The sequence below is a fragment of the Harpegnathos saltator genome, unplaced genomic scaffold (genome assembly GCF_003227715.2).
Source record: "Harpegnathos saltator strain DR-91 unplaced genomic scaffold, Hsal_v8.6 scaffold208, whole genome shotgun sequence".
NCBI classification, from domain to species: domain Eukaryota; kingdom Metazoa; phylum Arthropoda; class Insecta; order Hymenoptera; family Formicidae; genus Harpegnathos; species Harpegnathos saltator.
In genome coordinates, this window is record NW_020229993.1 from 463556 (window position 1) to 491169 (window position 27614).

Genomic DNA, 27614 nt, shown 5'->3' on the forward strand with positions numbered 1-27614 from the left:
TGATTATGTTTCTCCTGATATCTCTAAATGCTTCTTTCATCGATTCAACGCAGTCGGGGGGATATGTTGGTTGATTCACTTAGAGAGGATATACGTTTGTACGAATCTCGAGTATGCGCGCGAGAGAGGAAGCTTCCACCAGAGAATAACGATCCGTCTCGCTTGGCATAATCGTGGAAATTGAAAACGCGAGCTTTTTTACATAAAATATGGCGCAATACCTTCATGTAATATTCCGCGAAACACTCAACGGTCGATCACCTGTTTTCGCCTTACTCGCTGTAGCCGTCTTTTGCCGCACGAACCTATCGATCGCTCGTAAGCTCTCGACGTACTAAGCTCTAGTCCCGCGGTTCGTTGTAGCAACCGCTACACGACCTTTCATGAGAATAGATGTAGATTAACATCAGCCTCCGATAGGCTAATTAACATGTAATCCTGTCTCAGAGCTCATCATCGAAGGCATACTTCGGCGTTACGGCATTGCGACAAAAATGACGCGAAATTGCATTAAACAGCGATGTTAAAACAGGCGATAATATTCCCAAATCTGCCGCGTATATCAGTAAATTAACATTAATATGTATTATTGTTAAATTAATATTAATTTCGCATCGAATATCTTATTTATACGGCGATACGGCACATTTCGTGCAAAATATTAAATTAAAAATGTACCATATTCATATGATTTCATATTAAGTAGAACGAAAATTTATTCGTTTCAGAAAAACACACACGTTTCGTCTTTGTTTAATTTACGCAAAATCTCTCTCCTCACCCTGACAAAATACGACGACGACGACGACGACGACGACGACGACGACGACGACGACAACGACGACAACGGAGAGTCGAGGTGAGAAAACGTTTACAGAACCGCAGGTTTTGAAAGGATTACGATCACAATAACTATGTTAAGTCTCGCTGATCCGCGTCATCCTAGTTAAAAGGATACTGCGCGAGCGGCTCTCTCTTCTCCCACACAAGTGCAGCGACTTCTAATACGATTCTCCTGCTTGATTGCCGATAGAATTAATCCTCGTAATGCCCACCGAGCACGAAGTGTTCATTAGGTCCGGTATTCGTTACGATTCCTCTCCAATATCAAATATCGTCACGAGGAAGAAATTGAATTTCGACGGACGGAGAGAAAGAACGAGGAGGAGACGGAAAGAAGGGAAGGAAGAGAAAGAACTCGAAGAGATATTAACGCCGCGATGCCTCCCGCCGCCGCGGATCCGATAACCAATTCTTCCGTTCGTAAAATTACTAGACGTATATTTCATCGATAATCGATGTATCGAGTAGGCCGAGAATCCCGAGAGATTCCGTCTTATTCCAGCCAAAGTCCCATCCAATCTTGCCAGAGCCTCGCGCCACTAAGAGATCCTCGCCGCCGGCGGATCTGTCGTATATAATACATGTCTGTTGAATGCACATGTTCTCACAAATTAGCCAGCTGCCGGAAAACTGGCAGATTAACTTGTTAATCTAGCTAATTCACTGTGCCCGCCGGTGTTATAATCGCTGCGCGGACGCTGCGGAACACGCGCGCGCGCGCGCGCGCACACACACACACACACACACACACACACACATACACACACACACACACACACACATACACAGTTTTCCTTTGGCGACGCGCAAATGAATTACATTCTTTAGCAAACGAGATATTACTGTTCACTTTTGTTGCTTCGAAAGATGATACTCCGGGTCGTTTTCCTCGCTTTTCCTTTTTCATTTCTTTTCTTTTCTTTTTTTTTTCGGATAACGTAGTCTGAATGAGGAACAAGGAGCATCACACGCATAAAATATTGGCGGTAACAATAATCGTCGCAATTACGCGCCGAGCCGATTCCATTTACATGCCATTCGCGAGTGCCGTATTAATCTTTTACGATGTAGTAAAGGGAATCGTTAATCCACTTAACGGTACTTCCGCTTCCTATGCAAAGTGGAGTTAGTTACATTCCTCTGACGCGATCGATCGCACGTTACTTCCGTGTCGGCCAGCCGCTCTCGAAAGACTAAATATACATTCGCGCGCTTTCCAAAAAGTTCCGCTCACATTAATAGGCGAGCTACGGTGCGCGCGGAGTTTCGCCATATTTCCGTACGATGAATGGCTAGAAAAAAAGGAACGAAACACCGGGGTTTAGAATTGTATGTAATATCTCCAAGTTTCGCGCGCGTGTGCGTGGCTGCGCGTGCATGTGCGGGTGAACGCTCTCTGTGTTATTCACGAGTATAAAACGGATCATTTGGCCGGGCAAACAGTTCGGGTGAGAGAGGGACGCTAGAGAATTTTACGTAATAATAACCGGTGCGCGCGAATGGAATATTCCATTTTTACCTGTCCCTCCCTCTCCGTTCTCTCCTCTCTTCTTTCCTTTCTCTCTCTCTCTCTCTCTCTCTCGTCCCCGGCATATTCCCTCTCTTAATTATTTCCACTCTTTTCCGTCGCACTTACGCGCGTCTTTTCATAGCCGAAAGAACAAAAGAGAGAGAGAGAGAGAGAGAGAGAGAGAGAGAGAGAGAGAGAGAAAGCGTCAGTCAAACCAGAGAGGGTGACCGTAGGGCGTAGATAGGACACGTTAACCGAGCCTTCACTCTCTACTCCACTCGAATCCATTCAAATAGCAAGAGCCAATGGCCTGACACATTTCCATTCGCCAGTAGTAACCAATAGAAATCCCGTAGGATTGAATTCGATGAAACAGGAACCGCGAGAATTCCATCGAGTATCCGGTGTCTCGGTTGTTGTGAACGTTATCGTTTACGCCGGACGGCAAAATTCCGAAGTGGCCCGTGAAAGTTCGCGCGAGCGCGCGCGCGCGCACGCAAACTATACTCGTTTCGCCTGTATTGTTTCGCCGAAACGTAAGAAATCGCGAGGATTGATTGCGATCTCACGACCGCAATCTCTATCGTATCGGTCGACTACACCGATTAAATCGTCGTTGCCGTTGCGCGGCAATCAGGATATACGGCAACGATATGTCGGCGCAACTTGTGTACATTGAATATTATAACGCGCCAGTGCGCTATGGCATCCTAATAGCGCAGGCCCCGTTGATCCCCGTAAACGTGCGTTAATGACGCGCCTCTACCGATAGAAATCCGACGAGAAGGCTGCGCGTGGCCGATAAGAGCGATTGTTCCGTCGCTGCTACGGCAATGGTTGCAATTGATGTTCGCGAATTTGTTTCGCCGCGCGATGAGAAAGACGAGCGCGCGCACGTGAAACGTCGAATTAAATGACTCGCGGACGTGAGGATTACAGGCTGAAAATAAATAAATCAATCAATATGACTGTTTACCGCCGCATTGTTTGCCGTGGTCTCCGATTAATTACTCGCGTCTATCCGATCTCAATAATCGATCATCCGGTAATCTCCCGTGGAACGAGGTATCGACGCGTTCTACTTCGCGGGAATGTCGCGCCGAGAGAATCCTTGACGCAGAACGGGACACGTCGGTGCTTCTCAGAATTTCGATAATAAAACTTTACCATCAACTGATTGTGACGATTGACTGCGCTGGAGAGACAGAGGCAGCCTACGTTTTCGAGCCTTTTCGATCGCTTTTGTAGAGCGAATATTTTTAACTTTAATAACCGAAATAGAAACACGGTTTGCCGACGGTTGACCGTCGGCAAACTTTTAAAATTTTTAGCAAAAAAAATGCTGAAGCTTTTCCGTCAACTACTAGTGGAGATTGACTAGATACGAGAAAGACAGAGGCGATATATCGACTTGCAGCTCGACGCAAAAGTATTCTGCGATAAATCTATTGTTGCTTCAGAGAAAAATGCACAGGCGTGTTTTCGATTGCCGGAATACAACGATTTTAGTTTTTTACGTACACTTATGTAATATTTGCGAGTTTAGAGTTAGGATATCGACCGAGATCATTTTTGACATTGTGCTAAACTATACTTTTCTATCATAACAGGCGTGATCTCGTGTAACATTTCGCACCAGTGCAACACCGCATTTGCGGACGTACTTCAGCCCTCACTTCTCCGATTTTAAATTTCATGAATGAAAATTACTTTTATTATACCAAATGATACATCACACAGGTGCAGAGAACTTTATTCCAACTGATAACATTTGAATTTATTCACTCACGATGGAAAGTGTTAGCGCGAAACTTCGAGGCTCCCGAATTAAGCATTTCCCTCTTTTAAATGAAACATCTCTCCGCTTTTTAACGAAACTTTAACGAAACTTTAGGAAAAGCACTTGTATTCTAAAAGGAACATATTTTGCGTTTCCATCGCTCGTTTCACGCAAACGTAAATACGCAAAACACAATGTTTCACAAACCTACCCCTGTTGCAAACGTGCCCCTGTATCCCTTATCGTTATGTTCGCGTCGTGAGAAGCCTCGCGGAAGGAGGCTAAAAGAATTTGTGCTAAAAGAATTTGCACTCAACTGATGCATCTCGGCGGGTTTGTATCTCCGCGACGTGAACGAACTTCTCTCGACGCGCATAATGAATTCACTGCAATAACTAGCGTTAACTACGGCCGAATTAAGCGACGTTGCTAGATAAGTCCGCTAATTTTCTCTCAACGACACCTTCCTTCGTCTCCCATCGGGCACGTTAGGGCTCACACACTGGTAATTAAGTTTTAATCTACACGGAATAACCCCCGATGTAATCTGGCAGAAAGTGCATGTGCGCGAGCGACAACGTTAACGACGAGTACGATTCGCGCGAGATGAATCGCGCGCCCGCGAATAAATCTCGCGTAATACCGCAAAATGAAACGCGAACGCGCGTGTTTAACGTGCTCGGAACGTTTTGAACAACCGTGCGAACTCGCGCGTGTTCGCGCGCACTGCATATTTCTCGGGCACGCGACGGAACTTTTTAAACGGCTAATAATATGTACACCAAACTTCAAAAACGCTCTTCCCGCATTCCCCGCCGTAGTTACATTTGAGATTTTCAGCCAGGCGTGTCGTATCTAAATATTTGTGCATGACTGTTAATTAATAATGACCGAAAAATTGGAGAAATTGACGCCCTTTGATTCTCGAAGCAAATCGAAAAGGAATAAAAGGGCCAATAAGAACCTACAGGTCATATATTATCGGCCCCTTTATTCTTTATTTTTAATAATAATTTTAATAATAATTGATTAATAATTGATTAATAATCAATAATCATGATGTGCGAATATTTAGATATGATGCGCCTGATTGAAAACTTCAAATGCCACCATGCTAAGGAATTGCATTTATGAAGCCTGCTATACAAGGCGTGACCGGTTAAAACCGTACCGTAGAGGTACCAACGAATGTAAATATTTGCGAAAAGTACGTGTACACATGTTTTACGTACTTGAAAGCCCTACACAATCCTCCGTGTATCTAATTAACGCTTGACATATATTTCTATCGCTGTCGAACGGCGGCGTCCGAATTCACTTGTTCGTCCTTGTCCCGTCCACAGCGCGCTGTACATTGCTGCCGCCATTGCTGCCGCGACATAACGGCAAAGTCGAAGAAATCCATAGCCATCAAAACTCCCCGAGTTCGGCGGAATAATGGCGCGCGAAATCTCTCGCATAAATATACGACGCACGTATAGATAACCGGCGTGGATTGGGCGAAGGGGTGAAAGTATGAGAGAGAGAGAGAGAGAGAGAGAGAGAGAGCCACTTTCACGGTCAGACCGCGAGTAAACGGCTCGTCGAAGAAAATTGGACACGAAGGAAACTTTTGACGTTCCATTTAGCGCAATCCGTCGAAATGTTCCCGCGTGGGGGAGGGCGAGTGGGAAAGCAATTTACCGGGAAGTAAGCAGAAAGTTCGACATAAAACTTGGCGCGCCGCGCCGCGCCGCGCCACGTCGGGGCGTTCCGACAACGACCGCCAAACGTGTCCCCGAATCGCTCGTGCCAACTACGCGTCCCCGGGAGAAATGTGTTTGTTATTCGTATTATGAGAGAATTATGCGGCTATCGGCAACAAGTCCGCAATAAAATTTGCATAAAGTGTAATGTGAACGTCGCGCGACCGGTGCGACGCCACGAACGGACTTTATGAGGCGCTTTAATGAAAAACCGCATTCCCTCCTTTCCTTTTCGCTTCGCTCTTTTTCTCTCTTTTCCCTCCTCCCCCCCCTCTCTCTTTCTCCTCCTCTCCCCTTATCCATCTCCTATCGATGTTCTCGTCGAGCAACGCGAAAAGCGCGCGCGTCGTCCTCTCGACGGGATGGGGATTAAAAAGTGCTCGAAACGCCGCCCGCTCGGTGACGGGGATTAAAAGATATTCAAGGTAAAAGAAACGCGGCGAAACTTTGTAAACCGCGCCGTGCTTTACGAGAAACTCGTTTCGGCCTTCGTCGAGGGAGACCGGGCGGCAGCAGGGGAGGAGGATAGGATATACGGCCGATTAGAGTCGTCGGCGCGGCAGTAGTTGCCGGGATAACTTCTCCCTCAACTATGAAATATTTCCTCATAAGCGGCGCGATGCATCTTACCTGGTAATGCCGTTCATTATCTGGAATGTAGAGCGCGGTGACCGCAATAAGGCGCGCGCAACTCACTCGATCAGCTCGTGCATTATTTCAGCCGACGACGCCGCGAGAGGACGGTGATGATGATGAAAACACACTCTCAACGTCGTCTGATTTTTTGCGACGACCTGTCTCTCCCCTTTTGCCTCTCCCTCTCCCTCTCTCTCCCTCTTTCTCTCTTTCTCTCTCTCTCTCTCTCTCTCTCTCTCTCTCTCTCTCTCTCTCTCTCTCTCTCTCTCTCTCTCTTTCTCTGTTGCCACTGTTGAAGCGGACGAAGAAGAGGAGGTGTGCGATGTGCGACACGGCCTGTCGCGACTACTCCCTTGCGCTTTTGAGCACAGCGACGACATCTACATTATTCTCGGCGCTTCAATTACATTCTTCTTTGCATTAATGCCCTTTATGATAACGGGCGATCATACGGGACGACAAAAAGCGGGATTCGAGCTTCAGGAACCGGAAAATCGCGAATGCGGAAAGGATGAAGATGAAGAGGGAAAAAGAGAAGAGGAGAAAATGGAATCGCGAGCAACGCAAGAAGGTCGAATCGCGTTACACGTCGCGGACAAGGTAGAACGAGATATCGGGCGGCGTCGTGGCAGAAACCGTTACTTCTTCGGGGAAAATAAACGTACGGGAAACGGAAAAAGAAGATGGAAAAGCCGGGCAAAGAGAAATGATAGCACAACACAGGGTATAGTATGCAACTAGCCGAGAGCTGACTTACGAGAGAGAAAAAGAGAGCGAGAGAATAAAAAGATTAAAAAGAGAGAAGGAGGGAGGGGGGGGCAGAGAGGCCGACAACAAAAATGTCGCTGCGTCTTCGGTTACCTCCGCATGCTTATCCGCGACGTTACATCGTCTCTCTGTGGTTTTTAGTATGAAATATTTCCGCGGAGATCGTAAATTGCTTTTCCTCTCGCTCGGCGTAGCGCCACGACGACGGTGTCTTGTCTCCGCGTGACGATAAGAAAAATTCGAAGCGCGTCTCAAACGGCGCCGTTATTGCGTCGTCGTCGTCGTCGTCGTGAACAAAGCGGACGGACAAAGCGAAGCTACGCGAAATTATTGAACAACACACAGAGAGTTCCAAATACATCTTGGGGGAGTGTATCGACAGTAAAAGGCGATACACTTTCCACCCCGTCCCCCGCCTGCTCCCCTTTTCCCGGCCGTTGCCGATATCGACAGGCTTTGCGCAAAGTTCCCTTGCTAAAGGTGACAAACGGGCCATAGTTGCAGTCCAAGATTGGCACGATACACCAGCTGGCTGCGGCAACGATAAATATACATATAATGTCCGGAATTTTATGTGGAAGTCTGCACAAGACACACCGACAGCGCGAGCGACGCTCGCTTGAGGCTTCGCTCCGCGTTGAATGACAAAGTCTGATCTGAACGTCGTTGCAAATCCGATTTTTACGAACGATAAATATTAATGACGGGTCAAGGAATGAATATCGGCTTATTGTTATGAACGCCATCGATATTTTACATCGTGATAGATTTTAAGTGGGGAAACCCTCTACACGGCGCATCCTCTCTCATCCGCGGCAGAATTGATTACATCCTTTGTTCCTTTTCTCGTAACAATAGCGAGATGTATTATTGTGGATCAAAACGAAGGAATAATCTGCAGGGGGCATATTTCTCTCTCTCTCTCTCTCTCTCTCTCTCGTGAGATCAAACAAGCGCTTTGTCAAATCAATCTCGTAATCGTCCGAACAAATATAACTGGAAAATAATCAAGGCCCGTTATTTGATGAAATTTTGTACGCTTTCGCGAGTTTCATCAGTCTCGAGTTAAATCTTCACTTGTCGTTCTCGTACGTGCAGGAAATACCGCAGTAACAATTACTTCAAAATTACTACATTTGTTTTCACAGTATTTCTGTACAGTCGGACTAATTATACCGATATTGTAGCGTGAATTACTGGAAACAGTAGAAACAGAAAAGGAACAAAACAAAACACTCTAATAATTACAACGTTGTGCAGCGAGAGATGAAACGTTTCTAAAAAAAATATATATACCGTAATTTCGATTATATTTCTATTTGGTCCGGGATTACAAAAGTTTCGTTGCAATTTCCGCCACGATATTTTCTTCGCGCATATCGCGCTCGTGGTTTCAAGGTACAAAGAGAAATTCACCCTTTGCGCAAACAACGAAGCAGGGGACAAATTTAACGTTTCCTCCCGACTATTCGATAATAAAATAAAATACCTAGGGTCCGAGGAGTAAAGAGAGCACCGAATCTCACGATAACACGTCGATACACACGCAACGAAGTGTCAAGAACATCCACGTCGACTGCAGCTCGACGTCGCGAACGCGACTAAAACGACTAAAGCGTTACCTCGAGCGGAGCTCGAGTCGCGACGCGAGTAAATGCTTAAAAGACACGCACGCACGCACGCACGCACGCACGCACGCACCATTTACTAGCTTCGGCGATTGATATTTTCGTCAGCAGACACGACGAGAAATCCAGAGGAGATCGGAAACTCCGTGTCGAATAGTCACGGTCGAAACGCGGTCAATTTCAGCCACCGAGACGATGTTTCCGACGAGAGCGTTAGCAAAGCGCAAGGCTTCTCAACGGTCTCAAAGCGCGAGCACCCTTTGCCGATCTTTTTTCTCTCCTTCTCCCTCTCCCTCTCTCTCTCTCTCTCTCTCTCTCCCGCTCATTTCTTCGTTTTATTCACTTACGTTAAAGCGAAGCTGCAGAGTGCCGGTGTACATAGACGTGGCCGACGTGCTCGGCTGAGACTCCTTCCGATCCATCGCACAGGGTCTTCTCGCACTCAGCGTCGCGCGAGCGAGCGAGCGAGCGAGCGAGCGGGCGGCACGCGCGCGCGCACGCACGCGCCAAGCTTTTGATAGTTTCTCTCTTTCTTGTCTCTCTCGTCGGACGTGACACGCTCCGTATATCCTAGCCGGATCGAACCGAGCGCATCAGCGATAGTTTTGCTAATTTCGCCACTCCGTTTGCGCGACAGACTCGCTCGTACTTTGACCGTCGCCGTGAAAACGGCGACGCAGAGAGACGGCGAGTCGTCCGCTGCGTAAAAAGCTCGTGCGCGAGCCGGATTAATTAAACGCCTGTATGATATTTACGCGACGCGTCAAATCCGCCGTTGGACTCCTTTTCGAGATCGAGCGAGCGCAGGACGCGCGCGCTGCGTCACTACGCGATTTGCGCCAATGTTTTTATGAAACGTTCGTGTACATGTCTGTGTGTGTGTGTGTGTGTGTCGCGGTCCGTTCTCGTTGTGAAAATATTGCATTTGTCCGCCGGAGATTTTGTAATGAACGATACGTTTTCTAAGGGCGACCGATAACCCGCCGGGTCTTCTCCTTTTTCGCTTTACGCAGCGACCGGACCTCGCATCCCTGTAAACACGCCCCCTGTAAACTCAATTTCTCTCTCCTCACTCGTCCGTCGATACGTCCTTCGCGTGTCTACGCCGGCTACTGGGGTATTTTTTACACGCGCACCTGCGAAACAAATTTCCCGTGTATAATCCGATGTAAAAAAAACCCGAGCGTAAAGAGCGCGCGTGTGACTCGTCATCGTCCCCGTCATGTGGGCTTGTGTGTATGTGCGTGCGCGCGCGCGCGCGTGTGTGTGTGTGTGTGTATGTCGACCGATTATGCACGAGGCGTCAATTTTTAATAACGTTAAAAGCAAGGAATCTTAAAAATTAAATCCTTCAACCGAGCAAAGCCACCGTCGTCTCCTCTTGCTCCTCCTCCTCTTCCTCCTCCGCGACCTCTGTCGCTTCCTCTTAGGACAGCGCGCACATAAAATAAATGGATCCAATGTTGATCGATGTACGATATCGCAGACCGCAACCGGCCGCTTAGGGTCACTCAGAGATAAAGAGCGCGTATTTTCCTGAGACGAGTAACAAACGACGGAAATCGGGCGGGACCTCTCATGTAATAACGACGTGTATACCTTCCAACGAGGGGTGGGGGCAAGGGGCGACGGGAGAACACGGTTAAGCGGGGAAGATAGTGGAAGGGACAGGATGTCAAGCGTCGGCTGTCAGACTGTCGGCTCACATCAGGCCGCGCGATTCGAATCATTGATGCGACATGTAATGCGACCGCGGCGGTCAGCCGCGGTGTCAAAACTCTGAAATGTCCTGGAGGAGGTACGAGCGGATGCGTTAGGACGCATCAAAGATTCAATTTCATCGCGTTGAAAACTCCAGCCGGAAACGGGTATAAACTACGCGTCCCCCCCGCAGCGTCACCCCCGCGCCGCCGGAACCGCCGGGAAGCGTTGCCGTTAACGCGAGAAGTGCGAAAAAGCGGGCGGATGTTACTGAACGGTAACCGATATTTAAACGCGCGCCACCGTAAATTCTTGATGTCCTTTAGGCACGAGACGTCGTCAATTTTTAATCATCATCGCCGAATCCTGCTCTCGGCGCGCTCGGCTCGCGTTCGTCGACGCTCTTTGCCGACGACATTCGTCGTCGTTGTCGGATAAAAGAGCGCACATATACACACACACACACGTGTGCACGCATGCACGCATGATCGATATCGCGCGCACGTGACTCAAGAACGTGACAAAAGAAAGATAGATTAAAGGGGCGGAAATATTATAATCGCTGCGGTATCGCGGCGAACCATGCCGGCTTGCATGGACCGCATAGTTCGAGCGGGCAAGTCCGACTCGACGCGGTCGGTCGTCTTGCTGTTCGATATTCGGGCACGGCGGCGGTGCGACGGCGAATTTTCACCGCGGCGGGAAGGGAGGAAGGATCGGCGAGCGGACGGACTGCGGACAGAGAGACCGCGGGAAAGCCGGTGCTGCTGCGCGTGTATCGTGCGTGTGCGTGCGCGTGTGTACGCTCCGTATCGATTTTCGTTTCGTTCGCTATTTCGTCGGCTGCATCCCTAATTTTCGCACGCGCGCAGCCCTTCCTCCGTCGAAATTGCATTATCGATTCCATGCGCGATAACAGGTCTTTAATATCTTCAACAGGCGCATTCAATCGTACACAATGAGGCCCGGCGGAGGCGGAGGAGGGGAGGGAAAGCAGAGCGAAAGGTTCAAACAATGGAGAGGCTCGGCGATTTTAAATCGCCACGTAAAATGATTATTCATGAGACTCGCATACCGCACCGCTCGCGAGAGAGAAAACGAGCGAGCGAGCGAGCGCGGGATAAATTCGCAAATAAACGCGACACTAAGCACACAGAGGTCGCGAAGACGCGCTCGTGGCACAAGCGGGTTTTCGACAAGACACCTCGTCGAGAATACACGAATACACACGACGCGATGATACGCGGCATTTATATTCCGCGTCAGACAAACGTCGCTACAGAAGCCGCGTCGTCGCCCGCTCGATCCCGCCGACGAGAGAAAGAAGAAGAGAGAGAAAAAGTGAGACAGAAAGAGAGAAAGACAGAGAGGGGGAGAGATACGAATCGATAGAGTCGATCGCAGAGAGAGAGAGAGAGAGAGAGAGAGAGAGAGAGAGGGAGAGAGAGAGAGAGAGAGTCATCGTTCTCGACGTCGCTCTCAAATTCGCCCGAATGAAACGGTAACGGCGCGTTGGTCATCGCGATTCGCAGCCATGGTAAAGCGATACTTCGCGAGAGAAGGCCCCCCTTACAAATACCGGAATTCAGATTTTCGGATAATCAGCTTTCCATTCGTTAACATGGCAAATATTTATCAGCCGCTGCGCAGTCAGCTAAATAATCACGTGCGCAAACACTCCGTACGTTGAGAGACTCGCGCGCTATGTGACATTGGAAATCGCTCCGCTCCGCGTCCGAATGCGAATATAAAAAACACAAACCCAACAGAAAGAGAGAGAGAGAGAGAGAGAGAGAGAGAGAGAGAGAGAGAAGAGAGAGAGAGAGAGAGAGAGAGAATGCCAAAGAAGGAGAGAATAACGCACGCTCGCGAGGTCGCAATCGCTCGGTAATCGACGAACAGGACTAGCGATACGATCGATCGCGACACGTCGGTCGCATGATTTTACGAAACGCGTGCACGTCGACGGAGGCGCGTCGTGGAACTGAATTCGGCATCTGACGCGGCTTCATGGGTACCCCTCGGTAGCTAGGGAACGGTATATATCTATCCTCTATCCTATGGGATATGGAGCCTATAGGGTGCAAAATTCGACCCAACGAAGGGTGCCGCCGCCCAGCGAATGCTGCGAGCCGTGCAAAATTCGGAGCAAACGCTCGATCCCGCCGTTCTCCTCCCCCACTCTCCCCCCTCTCTTTCTCTCTCTCTCTCTCTCTCTCTCTCTCGTGATTATAAATCTATAAATCTCCCCCACCGCGATCTCGACAATGGATAACAAGCGCGTCCCGCGAAAAATAACGGACTTCGGACATTTTGTTAAAGCTGACGGTAATGATAGAATAAATTTCACGGAGGTACGACCACTCACTCATTCACACACACACACACACACACACACACACACACACACACACATACACACATATATATATAGAGCATGCGAGCACTTCTCACGCGCGAAACGGCTCGATAGAATCCACCGTCGAGCTTTTGCAGAGATAAACATTTACGAGCGATTAGTTTTGTTGTCACGTCAAGTTGTGTGTTTAATAGAAATGCAGTCGGTGTATGCGCGCATCAATAAATCCGTCAGTTGGGGGTGAAACGATGTACTTGTCCATGGAGTATTATAGATTAAGAGCAAACAACAGCAACAATCGCAGCGCTTTATATTTTCAGAAGGATCGTGATACGAGTGGACAAGCGAAATTTTGCAACTGGGCTTTGTCAGACACAGAGCGTGGGTTCCAAGCCGTCGCTGCCATTACGTCTAAACCGATGGAACAGGAATCGACAAAGAAGACGCGCATTGCGCACACGCCGAATACCTCGCCGTTGTAATTGTTAAATGGCGGAGGCGTAAAAAGACCTCTCGGCTAAGATTTATCGGCACGCGCTCGAGATTTCCGCTAAATATAAAAGTGTACAACCGGTTGTGCGATATTGCACATAACACAAGTGAGTCGCTAAATAAAAACGTCGCTTCTCTCCTGATGAAACAATGTTGCACAAACTGGAGCATAATATACTTTCAAATACGCGTCTAGTATTCTCAGCCTGCAGTTAATTAACACACCTCGTCGAAAAGTTTAATCAGTCCATAACGTCGCGTTGTACTCTCAAGAAACTCGAAGGCAAGGTATCGTGGGATATTTGCAAAAAATTAAATTTTAATTGAATCCAACTAAAGTTAAGAAATATCGCTCGTACGAGGGCGAAAGAGAGGAGGAGAGAGTGGGGTGGAGGGAGGGAGAAAGAGAGAGCACGCCATATAACTTCGAACGGCGGTCAAGCGTTCTCTCGTGCAAGTTGTAGATAGCTTTGCCTAAAAGTATTGAAAATCTCGCGAGAAAAGCTCGGCAACGCGGACGGGCATGCTTATCAACGGGGAGCATATTTCCCCACACGCCACATCACGTCAAGTTTCATGATTGCGTTTTCCATCGCCCGCGGACACGCGGATGAAAGATGCAGGAGAGGGTGGAAACGGGAGTGAAATGGAAAAAATAATAAGCGCGCAGGAGAACCGGTAGCCGATATCAGGGAAAATTTCATCGAACATGCCAAAAGTAGCATGATCGGGGGTGCGAAACAGCGTCTTCGTGTTCGCGAAACAAACGCTCCGACATGCTCTGAAGTTCCAATTGTCATTACGCAATGGACCCGTGAGCTCGCTCACGTATGCTACACTAAAATTGCATTAGTACGATAAAAGCAAAATAGCACAATCAGAATAAACTGCGAGTGTTACGAGTTAACCGGGTCTATCTGTGACTGAATCCCGAATCACTCGACCGGATGTCATATTTTGCGGGAAGGAGGAGAGAAAAAAGCGTTTCCTATTATCAAGAATTAATGTCATTAAAAGTCCGACGTCACGTTGACATTTGTATTGATCGTACATGTGAAAAAAGTACGTGTACAGAGAGAGAGAGAGGGAGAGAGAGAGAGAAAGAGAAAGGAAAAGGAGAAAGAGAGGGAGGGAGGCAGGAAGGGAAGGAGAAAAAGAAAGAAAGAATGACAGAGAGAGAGAGAGAGAGAGAGAGAGAGAGAGAGAGAGAGAGAGAGAGAGAGAGAGAGAGAGAGAGAGAGAGAGAGAGACAGAGGAAGAAGGAGAAAAAAACAGATCTCAAATATCGAGGTATATAGAGTGCCGTTTTAAGAATACATCGCTTTTTTCGGCAGGGATGCACAAACGTGTAGTGAGGTGGCGCGACACGAAGGTAACGCGGAAGTAACCTCGACGTGCATGAAGATGTACGGCGTGTGTCACAAACGCATTTGCCATTAACCGAAGTACGCAACGACTGACTGCACGAGTGGCATAAAAGCAACCTGCGAGCCTTTCTTCCTCTCTCCGACCTGCAAAGAACCGAATCGCATCGTGACGGGACTGCGAGGAGGAAAGGAGGCAAAAAAAGAAGGGAAAAAGAGTCGAAATCGCTTGACACGTGAAAAGGGGGCGAGGTGAAAATGGCTAGAGAGGCGGGAAAACGTCGTTGCACTCCGACGGTACAAATATACATAATGCAGGGCGTTGTGTGTATCGCGCATAGACTATCTACTTCATAATGATATCGTAACGATCAGCGCGAGCGCGCGCGCGAGTGAAGCCGACGAGACACTTCGGAGACGGAGAAAGCCGTTATTTAGAACGAAATATAAAATTCTTCGCTTGATATCGCTTAATACATAAAATTGTGTCTGCAATTTTTGATGCGCGTGATATGACAACAGCCATTAATTAACAAAGTCTCCGATCGTAAAATTATTAAAACTTTATAGCGATATTGTAATGGCCAGAGTCGCGCGAGCGAAGCCGACGAAATATGACACTTCCAGAAGGCCAGAGAAAGCCGTTACTTACGGCGAAACTAAAAGTCCCTTCGCTTGGCACGGAAACAGTTAATCGGAATAATTATACCGCAATTTTTTTGCGCATATGGTATTACAACATTTTATCGCGAAGTCTTTGATTAACAACTATTAATTGCGCGAGGTCTTTGATCGTAATATTATCAAAGCTTTACAACGATATCGTAGTAAACAGCGCGAGCGCAAGCTGAACCGACAAAATACTTCGGAGGCGAAAGCTATTATTTAAAGAGAGAGAGAGAGAGAGAGAGAGAGAGACACAAAGTCCTGTCGCTTGTGTGATATACGAATAGATAATCAAAATGATTGCACCGCAATTTTGATCGCGTTTAATACTACAACAGCTATTAATATCGCAAAGTCTGCAATCATAAAATTATTAAACGATTCCAACCAAATATTAATTTTTCGGCTGGAAGTTTTTCAGTGTCGGGCGCACAGGCGCATTACAAATTCAACATGGCTTTTATCGCTGGTGCGAGTATAAAATTTGAATTGTGATTTATACATAATATAATATGATTAGTGAACGTTAAACAAAGTGCCGGTCAAAAATCACGCGAGAAAATCAGAGCGATGCGCGGAGAAGAGAGCAAAAAAATTCGCGGGAAACTGCCCTTCGGACGAATAACGAGCCCGTCGCAGCGATAAGGTCGACGGAAACTTATTAGAATTAACCGTGTCTACGCAATTACGCAATAGATAAGTACAAAGGGACGGAAAAAGGGAGAGGGTGGAGAGAGAGAGAGAGAGGGAGAGAGAGAGAGAGAGAGAGAGAGAGGGAGAGAGAGAGAGAGAAAGAATACGCTCGCGCGGAAAAACGCGGGACGATCGTCGGCGTTTCTTTGCGATACCTCTTCTAACAAGCACGCCCTACTTTACTACCGCAGCTACGCATTCCCATCGCGCTCTGTAAACTTTTCCACGCTGCTCCAAAACGTCCGTCGTAAAAAAGTCTGAAATTCCACGGTGCTAATTGAAAAAATTTCCGCGGAGAGAAATGCAGTAATTAAATGTCCGGAAGTAGAAGGCGTTGTGTTTCGTGTACTTTGCGCTGGGCGAACTTCGTAACAACACGCAACAATACGCGAACGTGCGTTTTACACGAGATTATGCGCCAAGAAAGACACTCGAGAAAACCACGTTGCATTTTTCTGACGGCGAACACACGCTCGATTGAAAAATGTTCCTCCTAGGAAGGAAAGAGGGAGAACGTTCGTCCGCAAAATCGCCAAGTCCGCTTCGACCGCGATGTTCAATGGCCGACGACGAATCGAACTCGTCTGAGACCAACGACGTATGAATATCTGAACGAAGTGTTTTACTTCGAGAGGAAGGTCTTTAATTAGCGTTAAGGAAAAATTACGATATTTCTGTTGCGCCTACCTCTTCGGATGTATTTGGCTTTGTATTTTGGTTCAAATCGCGACGTTCTAACGAATCGTAGTAACATCCTTAAAAGGATTCGTTACAGTAATTCATCGTAAATTATCAATGTTTGCTGTAGATACGCGTACAATATGTAATATGTATGAATCAAATAGTGGCAAATCAAGCTAGATGACACGGGACGCAGCCAAAGCACACGGGGAGAAAATGTTTTAACAACAATTACGTTAAAATTATATTCTCTTTTTAATATTTTTTTGTAAGCTGGATTATACTGAAAAGCCACAGCATGAAATATTATATAAACCAAAAATAAAAGACAAAACATCATTTAATTACAATATTGGGCAGTAAAAAGTCAAACGTGAATATTTTTAAACAAATATGTAGTAATTTCGGCCATATTTCTATGCTACCCGAGATTACAAAAATTTTGTTGCAATTTTTACCAGAATATTTTCTTCGTGTACCGTAATTACATATCTACCGAAAATTAGTTCCAGAAATTAATAGAGCATATTTTTAATTTTATTCAAAACTCGTTACAACCGACAATATATAAAATTTAGAGCGCATGTTTAGAATAAATATTAGCTACAATCCTCTCCTCCTTTAATAAAAAGCGCATGTCAACATTGTGAATGTATTTCTTAACGAAACATTGAAGCTTCTTTATATCGAAGCGTTGAAGCCTCTTTTCCGCGATGCTGAGTGGCCGTGTCGAAGTCGCATTGCGGCCGGCTTCATGTCGTTTGCGGCTGTCATCGCATGGAATGATAGCTGAATGACAGTTTTTGTATCAGAGGAACTCTTTTAAATAAGATGCATGAAACCTCGATTTCAAATATATCGAAGCGGGTGAAGAGAGAGGGAGAGAGAGAGAGAGAAAGAGAGAGAGAGAAAGGGAGAGAGAGAGAGAGAGAGAGAGAGAGAGGGAGGATGAGAGTTAAAGAGAAAGAAAGAGTGAGGGAAAAAAAAGTGACGGAAAGTGATAGAGTGATGGAGAGAGGGAAGGAGGGAGAGGGGGAGAAGAGGAGAGGGAGAGAGAAGAGGGGGGAGGGGGGAAAAGTGAGGAGGAGGAAAGGATCGTCTTGAATTCATCTTCAAATGCGTTTTAGCCAATAGAACGATGTATGTAGCATCTGAAGATGAACTTAAGATGGTCTGGAATAGAAATGTTAAATGTCGAAATTCATTGGTTATACGGTTACGCGTTACTATGCCGAAAATATGTCATGTAATTTCAAACTGTATGCGATTAAACTTATATCACACTACAGGGATCATTTTTATGATTTATAATATTTATTCTAAACTTTAATATGAATAAGCTAAAATGGCGCGCGCTACGCGCGCGCTTGTAGTGTTCTACTTTATTAAAAAAAGCGAATACTGAATCGGATCACTGTCACTAATTAGGACGTGACGTTAAGAAAACAAAAGTTGCGGTGAATTCGTCGACTCTCGATCGATCTTCCGATAATTTTCAAGCGAACTTATTAACGTCTCGCACGAGAAAGCCGACTACGAGAAACCACGCGTGGACAGATCGCGATGTCGGCCGTAGGATTGGCTAGCATGCTCTCGCGCGCACATACACACAAAACACCCAGCCCAACATCGACGGAAGAAGACGGCGAATTTCAATTTTCGCGCGGAAAATCCGCGACACTTCGTATGTCATCACGGACTACGCGTATATCTATATATAACCGGATGAGAGCTCGCACACGTGCGTTATAGAGGACGAGGACGGGCTATTCACCAGATACTCGACGTAACCGGGAAATTGCGAGATCGTGGAAGGTTCTTCATAACTGTAGGCGCGCACGGCTCCCTAACATTATTACTCGGCGAGTCCTCCGCGGCGTATAAGGAGTGCAACCCTGAAATCCTTCGGCCCCCCCCCCCCGGCGGGCGGGGCAGCCGCGATGAGATGGTGCGCCAAGTGGAGTTATCAGACGCCGGCAACAAAGCCGGACGGAGAAAACGGAGGAAATAATGGGGCGGACGTTTATTGCGCCCGGTGTGAAGGACGTCGTCCGAGGAGGAGGAACGAAGGAGCTCGTACCTTGTACGATAACGTGTACGACGGGAGGGTGGTACACGATTGCGAGACAATCACCGCGAGAGAACGAGCGGCGCAACGCGTGAGGCAGTGTAGATATCATTGTCACGAGGCAGTGATTACATACTATGTCTTTTCGTTGGATCATCGCGGCACGTGAGTGTCTTGCGAGACGATCGCTAGCTAGATATGTTGTTGTACACATAGAGAAATATATGGCGCTATAAGAAAAATAAGAAGTGACCACATAGGGACGAAAGAAAGATACAGGCGAATACTCCATTTAACGATAATTGCACCCGCTTTCCTTGAGAAGTCAACTGATACGATGATTCTACCATGTTTCTCCCAAATATACGTTCTTACTTTTTTATATATTATCGCTCATGATTAAAGTTTCGAATCGAATTAGAAGTCGTAATATATGCATCATAATTACTCGCGGCAATATTATTCGCCGATATCTCAGAGGTTGATAGTAAATATCAGTCTATTTGTTAGATCTGTGTTAGATTACTCTTTAACTTCTTCAAAATTAAAATGCCAATGAAAAAATAAAACCGAAATGTCATTTCTGAGAAAGTCATCTCTGAAAAAGAATTTCATCAATAAATGAAAACTTTTCTCATAATAAATTAGAAAAATATAACACACAAATTTAAACTCAAAATGTACAAGCACTTCTTTTTCATAATACATGACAATAGACTTTTCCAAAATTCGTAATGAATACGTTTGAAGACTATTATCGAGAAAATATTCTTTGTTGAAGATAACCGTTATTTAAAATGAGGAAAACAAACCGAATAATCGCTTTCTTTAGCAGATATGACAGATCTTAGAATATGTTCTCTTTTTGTCTGTTTGGCGATGTCTCGTTAAACCGTTTCCCCTTATCCCTTCGCTGAACACGATATTACCGATGACTCTACCCGTTGCATGCGGAAATCGAACCTATATTCGATATATTGCTGCAGCTAGCTGCAGAATATCGGACTGTAGCAGCAATATGAATATATCTCTGATATTTTACTATACATATCGAGACATTGACAAAATTCAATGCTTCCTTTATTCCTCAAAATTGAATTTTCTTTATTTTATCAGGTTGTCGCAAAATGAAATGTTGAAATTACTACAGAATGTAAACAGTTAAGAAAAAAGTCAATTTACACGCTCGTTCAATAGGCGTCCATAAGATGAAAGAAGCCTTTGGTATCGCGAAACATTGTATTCAATCTCAGTATCAGCCCCCCTCCCCCCAGATAAATATAAAAATAAAAAGAGTAGAAGTAAACAAAGCAAACTTTGTTGACTCATATTTCGTTTATAACAGCGGCTATTCATTTCGTGCGAGACTGGTAACGACATACCGTTGTACAACTTTGAATGTCAGTCGTTCTTATCGGAAATTCACACGCACGGTTCGATGAATAACGATCAAGGAATTCATGAAGCTATAATAGTCCAGCCATAAATTGTCGAGTAACGACAGACTATGAATATCGACTTACATTTCGTCTCGAGCGTCTCTTTCTTTTCAGTAAAGTCTGTTAAAATCGAAAATATTGCATTTGATGAATGATTTCACACACCTGGAAATATAATATATTGTTACCCACGTCCTGGTATTCTGCTCTCGCCTGCTTCGAATTTTCCATCGTGATTTTCCATCGTCATTGATACTCGTATAAATACGACTCATTCGGAGAAACGTACTAATTCGGAGAAACGTAATGCCGACGAAAATTCGATTAAACATTTTAAAGGCCGGCGGAAATAACTAATGTATCGATACACTGCGCCGTTTGGTGGCTCTAATGACTCGGTCACGGAAAAGCATATGACGTACAAGAGTATCAAAACATTGAAACGAAAAAAAGGCTTAAATTTATTTTTATTCCAAATTTTATATGTATACCACTGGGTCTAACAAATTTCGAATAAAATTCAAAGCGAATGCTGGAACACCAAAATTACACGCACTACTGACGGCGACAGTTCGAACATTTACTCGTCGATATCTTAAAAGATGACAGTTAATGTCAAATGCATATTATAGATCTCTGCAGTTATTCTTTAACTTAAAAACTAAACTGTCAATAAAAAGGCAAAGTTAAACTATCATGTACTTAAATGCTACTTCAATTATTTCTAAGAAAAAATATTAGAAATAAATAAAAATCTGTCCAAAAATTAAGAAAATATTTCGAACGTTCAAATTTTTTGTAATAAAATCAATTTAGCTTAACACGTATATGATCAATTTACTAATTTATTTTTACGATGAGGTTATTTGTTACTAATTGAAATATTCACTATAATGACCGAAAGATCAAAACAATCAGGCTTTTAGTACATTCTGAATCTTTCACCGAAATTATCAGAACGGTACTGAAAAATTTCGCCTGTAGCGTTCGTGGTCGCTGTAGATTAATATATGATGTTTTGTTAACATTAAATTTCCGTTCGATTCGTGTTTTCGCATGAAATTATTGAGTATCTAGCCACGATAGCAACCAGGAGCTGAAAGAACCAGGACAAAATACAGGACGTACGAGGGCAGTCTGAAAAGTTCTCGGCCTAACAATGAAAGAAAATTTTTTTTGCCGTGAAATATGTTTTATTTTTCAATATAATCTCCTGAAACTTCAATACATTTATTCCGACGTCTTTCCAATAATTCAATACCATCATTAAGGTGTGATTCCGGAAGGTTTTTTTCACTCTGGTGTATAGTGGTGGATTATGAAACAACGCTTAAAATCCATTTTATTTTGCTTAAAACGATTAAAATATGCTAAACGCTTGAGAAATACGCATTCAAATGCATTTTTAGTCAATTGTTAGCAAATGCGGCATCCATCTTGCACAAAGCTTTTTCAACTGGTGCTACTACTCGAATGATTTGACAGATCGAATAAAATTTTACGTAGGTTTATATCAGGGATGCCACTTTCCAATACAATTATAGTTTGACAGTTTCTAATGCCATGTATGTGTCAAGTCGAGAACTTTTCAGACTGCCTACGTAGAACGTCAATTGACTGTAAAAGTTGTAACTTTTTCTTTTTCACGTCTCTTTTGAATATTTCAAAATTTTATTGAAACTTGCAACACGGATGGAAAAAAAACGATATAGAGATTGCGAGGAAAGTTTGTAATTTTATTCACTCATAAAATCCACTATTAAACCGTATGAATTATTTCGTATTTACTTACCGCACATATTACGTTTGCAAATGAGTAAATTATATCATTAACGCATCTCTTATTGAAATCGAGAATAAAAATGATAAATGCAGATAAAATAAAATGAAGATCGTCAAATATTAAATAATCCTGGAATAATTCTCTCTTTAAAATTCAACATGTACAATTTAACAGCAGATAACAGCAGATTTTTGGCATCAAGGACTGTTATACTTACGCAATGTCATATTGTGACTTCTCATTCATCATTGAAGTTCAACAGCATTTGTGGGATTAATGCAGAACCAAATTCGGCTGGAGTGAAATCCGGCCAGTTGATATTTATAATGTAGAACGCCAAAACACGTGTATACATGTCACGCTCGTTCATACGCCAACGTTCTCGTTAATTACTCCGTCCCATAGAAAAAAAATTCGACGTGTGCATGCTCGAAACGCGGATGCTTCTCGAGTGACTAAAAGCACATTTCGCGCCAACGTACAGGTGGAATTCCGTAATTGGGCCTCGTCAACCGAAGGCTGTTATATAGCAGATGACGACAATGATTCATGTAATGTTAACGGTGCAATGAGCGAACTGATGCAAGCTCAAAAGGGCGAGAGAGAGAGAGAGAGAGAGAGAGAGAGAGAAAGAGAGATAGAGAGAGAGAGAGAGAAAGAGAGAGAGAGAGAGACTAGCGATCTACTGTGGCAATTATGTCGAGTACAACCGTAAACATGATTCGAAACGAGACGTTAACATGACTTCGAGCAAATTCGCCGCTTCAGCGCCGTGAGACTTTCCCGAATGTGTAATTAGCCGGCCGGGCTGACTTCACCGGAATAATTTATGCAAGCAATACACACGACACATCTAAATGTCATGCGAATCCGTCGTCAATGCGGCACCGATATTAACAACAAATCTGGTCCTTATCAAACCGAATAAGTCCGAAAAGTCACCAACGATACCGAGATTTGGTCAACGAACCTGGCCGTCGTCGATGAAACCCCCCTTCTTCTTCATCGAGCGCGCCTTGCACGCGTCAAAATATCTCTTACTCTCAGCTTCTCTCCTGGCCGATCGGAAATCAATAACAACACACCACCGTAACAAACCTATTGTTCCCATTGTTTCGGTCACCCTCTGCAAACGCGTCCGAAAACTCTCGATTCTCGAGTGGCAGCGCGAGCTCCGTGTTCCGAAGTGTGCGAGCGGAAAGAATACCGTATGATTCGTGTGATTTATCGGAATACGATGTCGTTGATCAATCAAGCGCGCCATTCGTCTCGGCGACGCGTGTCCGATGCGTGTCACGACGACGACGACGACGACGACAACGACGACGACGACGACGACGACGAGAAAAAATGATCTCGCTTCCGTTCGAACGATGAAAGAATTCTCGTCCGAGGAGAAATCTTATCGCGTCGATTTTTCCGCGGCGCCTTTGCGTCATAATGGAACGAAGATAAAACTCTCGGCTGTCGCCCGCTGAAATCGCCATTACGCGTCGGGGTAAACCGAGCGAAAAATACTCGACGCGGATTTGAAAAAGCGGCGGCGGCGGCGGCGACAGAAGCGAAGGCGGAGGCGGCGTTAGTACCGAGGACCTCTGAAATTTATAATGGGTTCTGCGCGTCTGCGAAAGAATGCAACTCGGGAAACGTCAGATCCTCGAAGCTGACGCTGTAAATTTCCACGACGTAATGCGCGAGGCGCTTGGGACGGGGGGTGGGGCGTGCAATAATGTACTTACTGTCTCATTCTCTCTCTCCCTTTCTTGTACCTCGGTACCCGTGAGCGAGGGCTGAATTTACGATAAACTCTCGTATTATTCGCGTGGTAAAGTTTTTCATGGGCCACCGGCGCTACTGAGGGCTAAGGGGGCTGGGAGGGGAAGGGGTAAGGGTGAAAACGTAGAAACATCTCGGTAGCGCGTAAGTTTTTTTTTTTTTTTTACGATAAGAACTCGAAACAGGCACAGCACACCGCGTGCGCCGCGTGCTGCCGTTATTTTTACGATCCACTCGAACTCCCCCCCGCCGACGGAGGTTAGTTTTACAATTCCCTATAATCATAGAGGGTAACACGAGACTCCCTCCTCCGCGCGTCGCGCGATGGTGGAGCGTTACAGGGACGAAACAGCTCGTTACGTCGAGTGTGCAATTTCTTAATTAACTTTGTAATTAAAGTGTTCCCCGTGTATGATGCGAAAGAGATTTATCACGTTTTATCGAGGGCACTGATAGGCGTTACGGAAAATAAAATCAAACAAACACATGTCAGCTTTCCGCGAACACGATGTCGACAGAAACACGCGTAACATACGTCGAACAAGTGCTCGTCATTTTGCATAGTCCTCCATTCTTGAATGTTGAAAATATTATTGTTATCAGTACAATACCACGATCGTTCAGGAGTTTGTTCAACTATACGAATAATAAATATAAAGCATATTATCATTGGCAATAAAAGAAGATTTGAAGAGTCCAATGAGAGTCATCGTGCGATGAATGAGAGAAAAAATATCTAAAAGGTGAAAGATACTTATCCGGTGAGTAGTGATAAAATATTCACACGTGTATTCACATTTTTACACTGCGGAAAAATTATCTTCAAACGAGAACATATGCATTTTCTTGAAACCATAGCTTTCATCAAACCGATTGCTTATTCTATTTACATGAATAAATTTAGATTTGAGATTTGAGTAAATGTGTTATTAGTACACACTGAATGAATATTTGTTATTTTTCAGATGTTCTTTCTCTCATTACACGGATAAATTTCAGAAGTAGATTTATACGCGTCAAGACCGCCTCTGTTTATCAAATTTTCTTGTATGTGACGTTTCTATCTCCGGAACGTCCATTTTCGCAAATTTCCGCTCGTATTTGCAGCGTGGCTCCTCTATATCGCGTGTATTTTATCGCATGACACACAAAGTGCCAGCGTTGGCAGTAATAATAAAATAAAGCAACATCACGCGTCTGTAAATGCTTCCTTTATCCAGAAATTTCACCCGATATCCATTTAATGCGCGCATTAAAGCCGCGTATAACGACATTAACGGACATTTCAAGGGAAAAAGAGCCGTCGCCCCGATCAGATGAATTTATTCGCGGCCGAATCCGCTATATCTGTCTATAAAGTGATGCCCCGTGTCGTCCGCGATTCTCCAGCTATTGATCCATTAAGACCAATGCAATTAACAACCATGGCGGAATAACGAGCGGCACGACGTCGACGTGCGCGGAGCAAGGCGTGGCAGCCGTTCATCGGACCCTTAATGCCAATGCCAATGTCAGGGTTTTCCCGGTCAGTTACCCGCGTACACACCTCTACAATCGCAACAGGGAAACTCGTCCTAGCGGCGTCGCTCATCGCCGACCTCCGCCGGGGTCGTCGACGATCCTTGGGCTCCTCCCGTTATCGTCACCGTTCGCTGATAACGTTTCCGCTCACGATATCAGCGAGCTCGAGAGTAGCCGAACGAGGGATGTTTACCCCCGCAGTGAGCACAGACGACCCCGAGGGTTGAAATATCGACTGCACACAGTTGTGACAGACCGCGAGGTTACCGACGCTGGAGCTTTTAGCTCTCTGCCGTTCGCTCGCAAGGTACGAGACAAGACGGTGAAGAGCAATCGCGATATCGCGCGGATTCGACGCTCGAGGAGATCGGCGACTGATAAAGATCGCGAGACAGCGTTTCCAAAATGCTCGCGAGGCACTGGAGGAACGGCGCAGCGAAAACGACGAGCGAGCGAGAAACGAATAAAAACGCCCGTGGTTTAATTTCGTGACCGCCACTTTCGCCGGCGCAGGTCATTCGTTGCGCGAGAAGAGGGGGAAAAAAGAGAAGTAAAATAAAATGGGAACAAAAGCCAGTAGGCGAGCTTTCGACAACAAGCATGAGCCACCTCGTTGCCGGGCCGGCTTTTGGAGCTCCGCACGGGCGAATTGCGATAAACTTCAAAGGCATGGCAACTCTTTGGCAATTCACGAGTCCTTCGCGTTCGGAATCTTTGCATTTGGAGCGGCTCGGCGAAATACGCGTGCGACTAATGAGAGCATAAATAACGCAGAGACGAGCTGCTGCTGCTACTGCTACGCTACGAATACTTCCGACTTTATCGCGCACTCATCTTGCAACTTTTCAACATGTAAATAAATGATTTCCCCGTTACTTGCAGCTTTTTCTGTCAGCGGAAAAAAAATCAAAGCTAACGGCTCGATCGATACTTATTCGGGAGACATCTTTCGCCGAATACACGAAGAATTGAATTTCAAGTGGACTCACCTTCTGTTTGTCAAGAAGATGCATGATTTCGTCGATGTCGCCGACGACCACGGCTTGTTGTCGCAACATCTCTTCCTCGACCGTGAGCCAGTCACGTATCTGCAACAAAAACCAGTGCAGGAGGAATATTAATAAGTGAAGACTCCGACCGCACGTAATCAGCAAGCTGAAATTGATAAAAGAGGGCAAGTGACAGAATTGGAATGCCGATAACATAATGCGTGAAAATAAATGTATATGCAAACGAATGGCTCGAAGCGAACGATGGAAATGCCAAATTCGACAACAAACTCCAAAATGTCCGTAACGTAGAGACGGTCGTTTGATCTTCTGGGTATTTCTCGCAGATATATATTTTATATCTTCTTACGCAGAAGCGTTTGTAATTCCGTGCTAGCGATATACGAAACGTAAACTTCACAGAAAAAAGACCTGTCGCTAAAGTTTTCAAGAACGACATCCTTTTGAATCACGTATACAATAAGGTTCAGAGGCACCAAACATCTCGGGAGCCCTACGACGGGAACAAACAAGATATCACGACGAATGCATCGCGAGAGGAAGCCGTAGCAAGCAGGAGAACGACTCCTCTCCCTCCCTCCCACCCACCCTTGGTTCGACGGTGACAATTTACGACGATAACGGTAGTTACGTCGTCAGTGCCGTACTCCCGTTACAGTCCTCCTCGTTCGCACAATAAAGCTCTTCTCGCGCGGTCTAAGGATCACCGCGGACGCGAGAGGAATCCTGATGGTGGATATTGTCAAAGCTTTCTTACGCCGGACAGCTCGACGCAGGAAATGCTGGGACTCGGCGATCCCAGCGGCGGATTAAAAACGAAAACAGCGCCGAACGAGCGACGTTCGTTGAGAGTCGGGCGTGACGTAACGTTAAGTTAATAACGCGTCCTCTCGATTCGGGAACTTCGGTTCGATCGGCTCAGAAATCGATAACCCATCTTGACGGATTAATCGCGAATTAGCCGTGGCAATTAACTCCCGCGTCCCTCGGCGCACATGCGAATCGTGCGCGAAACATCGGCGGGAAATGTCTCGGACGTCCGGCAACGGTATGGATGGAATGAGATGGAAAAGAGCCGGGGCGCCGGCTACGGCGCAGAGAAAGAGGGAGAGCCAGGCGGGACGCGCGCGACCGGAATTGGGATATTTGCC

At 45.7% G+C, this 27614-nt stretch overlaps 1 protein-coding gene across 8 annotated transcripts in view; it reads right to left on the minus strand.

The window, feature by feature from the left end:
• LOC105192226 (dystrophin) overlaps positions 1-27614 on the minus strand; it is a 588349-nt gene that overhangs the window by 431990 nt on the left and 128745 nt on the right. For all 8 annotated transcript variants that reach the window (XM_025298139.1, XM_025298137.1, XM_025298140.1 and 5 more), the window contains one exon: positions 26443-26541. In XM_025298139.1, coding sequence (XP_025153924.1) covers positions 26443-26541 — 99 coding nt within the window. The remainder of the gene's footprint in view (positions 1-26442; positions 26542-27614) is intronic.